Genomic DNA, 9,270 nt, shown 5'->3' on the forward strand with positions numbered 1-9,270 from the left:
GGCTGAGCTCCAAAAGGAGTTGAACCTGCCCAAGAACCGCCTTATATGTGACATGGCCACCAGGTGGAACTCAACGTTGGCCATGCTGCAGCGGCTGCACACGCAGCAGAGGGCCATCAATGAGTACTTGTGCGACTACGGCACCAGGACAGGGTCAGGGGAGCTCGGTTTTTTCTCACCACGCCAGTGGGGCATGATCAGGGATGCATACACTGTCCTGTCACCGTTTGAGGAGGCCACAAGGATGGTAAGCAGTGACAGTGCATGCATCAGTGACACTGTACCTCTTGTCCACCTCTTGGAGCATACGCTGCGTGGAATAATGGACAGGGCACTTGAGGCAGAACAGAGGCAGGAAGAGGAGGACTTCCTTGCCTCTCAAGGCCCCCTTTATCCAGACAGTGTTCCTGCTGTGCCACCCATCACACAGGAAGAGGATGAGGAGGAGGAAGAGGATGAGGAGGAGGAAGAGGAGGAGGAGGATGATTGTGTCAGCATGGAGGTGGAGGCTGGCACTCAGCATCAGCAGCAGCAGCAGCAGCAGCAGCAGTCTTGTAGGGATGATTTACAGTCCCAAGAAACACGTGGACTTGTACGTGGCTGGGAGGAGGTAGCTGCGGATCATGTTGCCCTTAGTGACCCAGAGGACTCCGGACCGAATGCCTCAGCTAACCTACGCTGCATGGCCTCCCTGATCCTGCAAAGCCTGCGGAAGGATCCTCGTATTCTTCGGATCAAGGAGAGGGACCATTACTGGCTGGCCACTCTCCTTGATCCACGGTACAAGGGTAAGGTTTCCGACCTTATCTTGCCATCGCAGAGGGAGCAGAGGATGAGACATCTCCGGGAGGCCTTGCAGAAAGGTCTGTGCAATGCGTTCCCAGAGACTGGGAGGTTACAAACTCCTGGTCCTGGACAACGTGTTGCTGAGGCATCGGTCAGAAGGAGCGGTGGAGAAGGTGGCCGTCTGACTGATCGGATGGATCACTGGCCAGAGCTTGCACAGTATGCAATTGAGCTACTGGCCTGTCCTGCATCCAGCCTTCTTTCAGGAACGCACCTTCAGTGCTGCTGGTGGCTTTGTTACCGATCACAGGGTGCGCCTGTCCACCGAATCAGTTGATCGACTGACCTTCATTAAGATGAATCAGTCTTGGATCACCCACAGCTACCAAGCACCTGAAGCTGGTGTAACCGAATAATTTTTTTTTAATTATCACATCCCTTCAAGACTGCCTATGCTGATGCTGAGTGACTGTCCTGTTATGTTGATTGTCTATCCTCTTCCTCCTCCGCTGATATGTTGGAAGAACATTTCTGGTTCTGGGTGATGCCATTAGCCCAATTTCTCTGCCCCTGTTTAACAGGGACATGTAATTACAATTCTTGATATAATATTTCACAGGAGGGCCCGTTCCTGTGCCCACCCAGAGTAACTGTGAGGACTTATATTGTTGTGGCACCAGCACCACAACCACCAAAGGTCAATTTTTCTACCACTGTTCAACAATGGCATGTAATTACAATTCTTGATATAATTGTTCACAGCAGGGCGCTCCAGCGCCCAGCAAGAGTCACTTTGGGGGCTTACAATGTTCTGGAAAAACCAACACCTTGTTCCGCCATTTCTGCAGAGCATATAGGGCAGGCCCCTACTTTCAAACATCCAACTTACAAACATCTCCTACTTGCAAACGGAAGGAGACAACAGCAAGTGAGATGAAAAAAGATGTACGACAAAACAAATTATACAGGGGTGATAACCCTTCCCTATGTTTTCCAAAAAGCTTAAAAATAGTTTTTTTGACTGGAGCTACACTTTAAAAATTTACCAGTTGAAAATTACAAACAGATTCAACTTAACACAACAAACCTACACAGTCCCTGTCTTGTTTGCACCGCCTGTATACTGCTGTTCTGAGTATATAGGGCCTGGGGGCCACACGCATTTCCTTTTTTTAATATGGGTACAGGGTTCCTCTTGATATGCGTACAAGACCCAAAGGGGCTGGTAATGGGCAGGGAGGGCTACCCATGCCATTTTTCTCAATGGTTTTCAACCATATTGCAGGAACCAGATATAACATTAAAACCGCAAGCAGTTTTCAATGATGTTATTTCTGTTTAATGTCATTTTGTGCAGGGACTGTTCTAAACACGGGAAACACGTGGCACTTCACAGGCATACTACAGACACCCCCCAGGCACCATATTTAAAGGAATATTTCACTTTTTTTTTTCACTTTAATCATCATTAAAATCAGTGCTCCTGCCAAAATGGCCATTTTTAAAAACATTTTAGGCATTGACCCATGTCCCCTGGGGCAAGAGCCAGGTCCCCAAACCCTTTTTAGGACAGTATCTTGCATATTAGCCGTTAAAATTAGCACTTTTAATTTCGAACGTTCGAGTCCCATAGACGTCAATGGGGTTCTAAAGTTTGTTCGAATTTGGGGTCCGTTCGAAAGTTCTGGTGCGAACCGAACCGGGGGGTGTTCGGCTCATCCCTAATGCTGAGTTACTGTCCTGTTATGTTGATTGTCTATCCTCTTCCTCCTCCGCTGATGTCTTGGAAGAACATTTCTGGCTCTGGGTGATGCCATCAGCCCAATTTTTCTGTCCCTGTTTAACAGGGGCGTTTAATTACAATTTTTGATGCAATGCTTTGCAGCAGGGCTAATTCCTGCAATAAAACTAGAGTATATGGGAGAGGTTGCAGTGTGGTGGCACCAGCACCAGTGCTTAAGGCCCAATTTTTCTGCCCCTGTTTAACAGGTGCGTTTAATTACAATTTTTGATGCAATGCTTTGCAGCAGGGCTAATTCCTGCAATAAAACTAGAGTATATGGGAGAGGATGCAGTGTCGTGGCACCAGTGCCTAAGGCCAAATTTTTCTGCCCCTGTTTAACAGGGACATGTAATTACAATTCTTGATATAATATTTCACAGGAGGGCCCGTTCCTGTGCCCACCCAGAGTAACTGTGAGGACTTATAGTGTTGTGGCACCAGCACTACAACCACCAAAGGTCAATTTTTCTACCACTGTTCAACAATGGCATGTAATTACAATTCTTGATATAATCGTTCACAGCAGGGCGCTCCAGCGCCCACCAAGAGTCACTTTGAGGGCTTACAATGTTGTGGCAAAACCAACACCTTGTTCCGCCATTTCTGCAGAGCATATAAGGCAGGCCCCTACTTTTAAACATCCAACTTACAAACATCTCCTACTTGCAAATGGAAGGAGACAACAGCAAGTGAGATGAAAAAAGATGTACGACAAAACAAATTATACAGGGGTGATAACCCTTCCCTATGTTTTCCAAAAAAGCTTAAAAATAGTTTTTTTGACTGGAGCTACACTTTAAAAATTTGCCAGTTGAAAATTACAAACAGATTCAACTTAACACAACAAACCTACACAGTCCCTGTCTTGTTTGAACCGTCTGTATACTGCTGTTCTGAGTATATAGGGCCTGGGGGCCACACACATTTCCTTTTTTTAATATGGGTACGGGGTCCCCCTTAATATGCGTACAAGACCCAAAGGGGCTGGTAATGGGCAGGGAGGGCTACCCATGCCATTTTTCTCAATGATTTCAACCATATTGCAGGAACCAGATATAACATTAAAACCGCAAGCAGCTTTAAATGACGTTATTTCCTTTAAATGTCATTTTGTGCAGGGACTGTTCTAAACACGGGAAACACGTGGCACTTCACAGGCATACTACAGACACCCCCCAGGCACCATATTTAAAGGAATATTTCACTTTTTTTCCACTTTAATCGTCATTAAAATCAGTGCTCCCGCCAAAACGGCCATTTTTAAAAACATTTTAGGCATTGACCCATGTCCCCTGGGGCAGGAGCCAGGTCCCCAAACTCTTTTTAGGACAGTATCTTACATATTAGCCGTTAAAATTTGCACTTTTAATTTCGAACGTTCGAGTCCCATAGACTTCAATGGGGTTCTAACGTTCGTACGAATTTGGGGTCCGTTCGAAAGTTCTGGTGCGAACCGAACTGGGGGGTGTTCGGCTCATCCCTACATGCTTCTATGAAGCTTTCGAAAGACTTTAGCTCCCTTTTAAATTACAGTTTGCCCCTTATGTTAGTATTACTGTTACTATATGATTCTCTGAGATCACCACTCAGTTGCATCTAACGTTGCTTCCACTCCTGAAGTTACTAATGTTCACTATATTTTTATACAATTTCATTGTATACGGGTAAATATACCTCCCCTTTCTCTTTTCCAATTCTCTTCTCATTCCCTCCATCCCCCTTACCCCATTCGACTTTTGCTATTGTTTTTGGTAAGTAATATGAATTAGGGCTACTGAGCTCTATGTTATGTTCAAGCCCCTAATCCTGTACTGTGAAATTTCAATAAATATAAAAACAAAACAATAGACACTATTCTATTCTCCTACTTCTGGACCTTTTGATACAGTCGACCACCTCATCCTCCTCCAAAAACGTTACTCCTTTAGTCTCCATGAGTGTAGTCTTCATTGGTTCTCATCCTACCTATCCCACCGCACCTTCAGTGTCACTTTCAATTCTACTTCCTCCTATTCTATTCCTTTTTCCAAAGTTCTGTTATTGGACCTCTCCCATTCAAAATCTATACCATTATTTCTAAGCTGACGACACACAACACCCAAATCTATCTCCCCTCAGCTCACAACATCAGTCTCCTCACTTATCACTAAGTTATTGACAGACATGTCAAGTCTGGATGTCACAACACTTCCTGAAACTCAATCTATCCAAAACTGAGCTCATAATATTTCCTCCCACACGTGTCCCTTCCCCTGACTTCTTTGTCAAGATTGATGAAGCAACTATCAACACATCCCTGCATGCCAAGGTTCTAGGTGTAATTCTTTCAGCCCCGGCTTTCCAATCACTTTCCAAAGCTTGCGCCTCAACCTCCACAACATCTCCAAAATATGTCCCTTCCTAACCAATGACACCACAAAGCTTCTAAATCACTCCCTACTAATCTCTCTGGCCTCGACTACTGCAGCTCCCTCCTCGTTGGATTAACTTTGCTTAGGCTATCCCACCTCCAGTCCATCATGAATGCTGCTTCCAGATGCAGCCACCATAACAAACGCTCAGTGTCTGCTACCCCTTTCTGCTAAAAAGCTCCAATGGCTTTCACCCACCCAATGAATTCAACCTAAATTATAAAAATAACTTACAAAGCCATCTACAACTCTACTTCCAGCTACATAGTTTCATAGTTAGTAAGGTTGAAAAAAAACACCAGTCCATCCTGAGTGAGTGCCTACAATTGTCCCTATCCCTGTACATTGCACACTCAAATCAGTCCCTACCCTCAAGGAGCCCAGAATCCAAGGTCCCCATTCATATACTAGGGCCAATTTTGGACAGAAGCCAATTAACCTACCTGCATGTCTTTGGATTGTGGGAGGAAACCAGAGTACCTGGAGGAAACCCACACAGGCACAGGGAGAACATTCAAACTCCATGCAGGTAGTGTCGTGGTTGGGATTTGAACCAGCAACCTCTCTTACTGCTAGGTTAGAGTGCTAACCACTACACCACTGTGCCGCCCTAGGCCATTACTAGCCTAGTCTCAGAATTCCAACCAAATGGTTCTCGTCATTCCACTCAAGACCTCCTGCTCTCTAGCCCTCTGGTCACCCCCCGTGCTCACCTGTAGGACTTTTCCTGAGCCTTTCCCATCCCATGGAACTCCCTGCCCAAATCTGCCTGACTATCTCCTACCCTGTCCACTTTTAGGTGATCCCTGAAAACCCTTCCCTTCAGAAAAGCCTATCCCACTTCCTCCTAACAACCGTATTTTCACTTTCTCCTTCAGCCCATCCGCCACATGTAATTGCCTTTTGTATAACTTGACCCCCCCCTTTTAAATTGTAAGCTCTAATGAGCAGGGCCCTCTGGTTCCTCCTGCATTTAATTGTATTATAACTGTACCATCTGCCCTCATGTAGTAAATAGCTGCGGAAACTGTTGGGGCTATATACAGCATCTCAAAAAAAGTGAGTACATCCCTCACATTTTTGTAAATATTTTATTCCATCTTGTCATGTGACAACACTTTAGAAATTAAACTTTGCTACAATGTAAAGTAGGGAGTGTACAGCTTGTATAACACTGTAAATTTTCTGTCCCCTCAAAATAACTAAACATACAGTCATTAAAGTCTAAACCGCTGGCAACAAAAGCGAGTACACTCATAAGTGAAAATGTCCAAATTGGGCCCAATTAGCCACCCCCCTTGGTGTCATGTGATTAGTTAGTGTTACAAGGTCTCAGGTGTGAATGGAAGCAGGTGTATTAAATTTGGTGCTATCGCTGTCCCTCTCTCATACTAGTCACTGGAAGTTCAAAATGGCACCTCATGGCAAAGAACTCTGAGGATGTGAAAAAAAGGATTGTTGCTCCACATGAAGATGGCCTAGGCCAGTGATGGGGAACCTTGGCACCCCAGATGTTTTAGAACTACATTTCCCATGATGCTCAACTACACTGCAGAGCGCATGAGCATCATAGGAAATGTAGTTCCAAAACATCTGGGGTGCCAAGGTTCACTGGCCTAGGCTATAAGAAGATTGCCAAGACACTGAAACGGAGCTGCAGCACGGTAGGCAAGACCATACAGCAGTTTAACAGGACAGGTTCCACTAAGAACAGGCCTCGCCATGGTTGACCAAAGAAGTTGAGTGCACATGCTCAGTGTAATATCCAGAGGTTGTCTTTGGGAAATAGACATATGAGTACTACAAGCATTGCTGCAGAGGTTGAAGGAGTGGGGGGTCATCATAATGACCCCAAGCATACCTTCAAGACAACCACTTCCTTGCTAAAGAAGCTGAGGGTAAAGGTGATGGACTGGCCAAACATGTCTCCAGACCTAAACCTTATTGAACATCTGTGGGGCATCCTCAAATTGAAGGTGGAGGAGTGCAAGGTCTGTAACATCCACCAGCTCTGTGATGTTTTCATGGAGGAGTGGAAGAGGATTTCAGTGGCAACCTGTGAAGCTCTGGTGAACTCCATGCCTAAGAGGGTTAAGGCAGTGCTGTAAAATAATGGTGGCCACGCAATATATTGACACTTTGGGCCCAATTTGGACATTTTCACTTAGGGGTGTACTCACTTTTGTTGCCAGAAATGTAGACATTAATGGCTGTGTGTTGAGTTATTTGAGGAGACAGCAAATTTACACTGTTATACAAGCTGTACACTCACTACTTTACATTGTAGCAAAGTGTCATTTCTTCAGTGTTGTCACCTGAAAAGGTATAATAAAATATTTACAAAAATGTGAGGGATGTCCAGCAGTATCTCATAAACATCAAATTCTGTTTTAATGGAACATGAGTTGTTATACCAATTTCACTATACAAATGTCTGGGCAATGGTGAATATCCCATAAATATTTAATGTTTTGGAATTTTCATATGTTTCTTATAAAGAACGTCAATACTTGCTAATACCGATTTATAATTATGTCAATATTGTATTCTTAGGTTACTGCAATATTCTTATTTTGTTCGTGCTACTCTAAGGCCCCGACAAACAGGGTTTCCTGCAAAACGCGTAGGCCATATTTTTGATCCAACATACCAGGATCAGCGCGTCCTGGACCCAATTAACAGTAACTGTATTTTTATAATTGTAATATGTTCTTAACTAATAAATGACAAATAAAGTTATATATTTTTTTTTTAATCTGTGGTATATTTCTTTATTCAAACCCTACATGGTACATACAAAGTCCCACACTACCTCACTTTGATTCTTGATTCTATATTAAAAGTATTCAGTTAGGCATACATTGTGATCGTTTTACAGAAGGGTTACACCCACTGATTTTATTGTTGCCTGTGATCAATGGGCCACCCTGTCCAAAGAAATGTTTTTGCAATTTTACATACATATGGAAAATTGGGACCCAGCATAATAAAAAGATTTTTTTTTTTTTTTTTACTCATCTTTTATATTTGCATTTTTTTTATTTTTTTAGAATAGATGGAAAATTTTATTTAAAATATGATTTTATTATCTTAGTAGCAGTTTTAAAATCTTTGTTCCTAAATGTGTATATGATGGGATTAAGCAATGGAGTGATTACAGTGTAAAACAGAGAGAGGACCTTGCTCAGAATATTTAGCTGTCCCTTTGTTGGAAAAAAATACACAGCGATTAACGTCCCGTAAAAAATGCACACTACGGTCAAGTGAGAGCTGCAGGTGGTGAAGGCTTTTAGTCTTCCTGTAATTGTTTTAATTTTGAGGATGGTTAAAACAATATAGATATACGATATAACAATTATTATAAAAGGTGCTACGACACAGAAGAAACTTATTACAAAGGTCTGAATATAGATCCATGAAGTATCAGAGCAGGAAAGCTGTAGTATGGGTTCAAAGTCACAAAAAAAGTGATCAATGATGTTTGGTCCACAATAGGAAAGACTACACAAAGACATTGAATCAACCAACACAATTTTGAATCCTAGTAACCAAATGGTAATCACCAATTTAATGCAATTTGATTGGTTCATTATAGAGTTGTAATGTAAGGGCTTACAGATGGCCAAATACCGGTCATAGGACATCACAGTCAGGAGAAAACATTCTGAGCCCTCAGCATGGGCAAAGAAGGAGAACTGGATGATACATTTGGCAAGAGTCATGGTACATCCATCATGTAAGATGATATAAAGAAGGTTGGGAAGAATATCTGTAATCAGAATGATATCAAGTAATGATAGTTGGGTGATGAAGAAGTACATGGGAGACTGAAGTGTTTTACTCAGAAGAAATAAAATCACAATAATAATATTTCCAGAGATAGTAATGCAATATATGAAAAGTAGGACCATGAAAAACAGCATTTTGGTGCATTTAAGATGTGGAAATCCTATCAGTACAACATAGGTTAAATTATTGTGATCAATCACCTAGTAAGAGAACAAAAAAATACATAATTATTTGATCAAACAAAACATACACATGTCATGGGGAACCTCCCTCAACTCAAACTGTTTTTGGTCTGGCTATCTTATCCATCCAAGATTTCATTTTGTAAACATCCTTTTACAACGTGTTAATATCCAGTTAAGTTTTAACAATTCTACAAAGTTCCATGTTATAAGAAAAAGATAAATAGAGCCTGGTTTAGGATGGATCGAAATTCAGCAGGTTTAGGAGGGACCGGCCACATTTTGATCAATGCGTAGCCGTTCCTTTTCAACAGATCTT

The 9,270-nt window shown here is 42.6% G+C and overlaps 1 protein-coding gene across 1 annotated transcript; it reads right to left on the bottom strand.

Annotated features, from left to right (window-relative positions):
* Positions 1 to 7,847: 7,847 nt before the first annotated feature.
* LOC143963996 (olfactory receptor 11A1-like) lies at positions 7,848 to 8,964 on the bottom strand. Its single transcript, XM_077473720.1, has one exon. It carries the CDS (start codon positions 8,901 to 8,903, stop codon positions 8,046 to 8,048), a length of 858 nt encoding a protein of 285 aa, XP_077329846.1. The 5' UTR covers positions 8,904 to 8,964; the 3' UTR covers positions 7,848 to 8,045.
* Between the last annotated feature and the right edge of the window lie 306 nt (positions 8,965 to 9,270).

The sequence above is a fragment of the Lithobates pipiens genome, unplaced genomic scaffold (genome assembly GCF_037356315.1).
Source record: "Lithobates pipiens isolate NorthernLeopardFrog02 unplaced genomic scaffold, aLitPip1_a1.2 Scaffold_8, whole genome shotgun sequence".
Lineage (NCBI taxonomy): Eukaryota > Metazoa > Chordata > Amphibia > Anura > Ranidae > Lithobates > Lithobates pipiens.

What these genes read in the sequence shown, in the direction of transcription:
- LOC143963996 (XM_077473720.1), bottom strand. Translation starts at nt 8,903, where the DNA reads ATGCTGTTTTTCATGGTCCTACTTTTCATATATTGCATTACTATCTCT.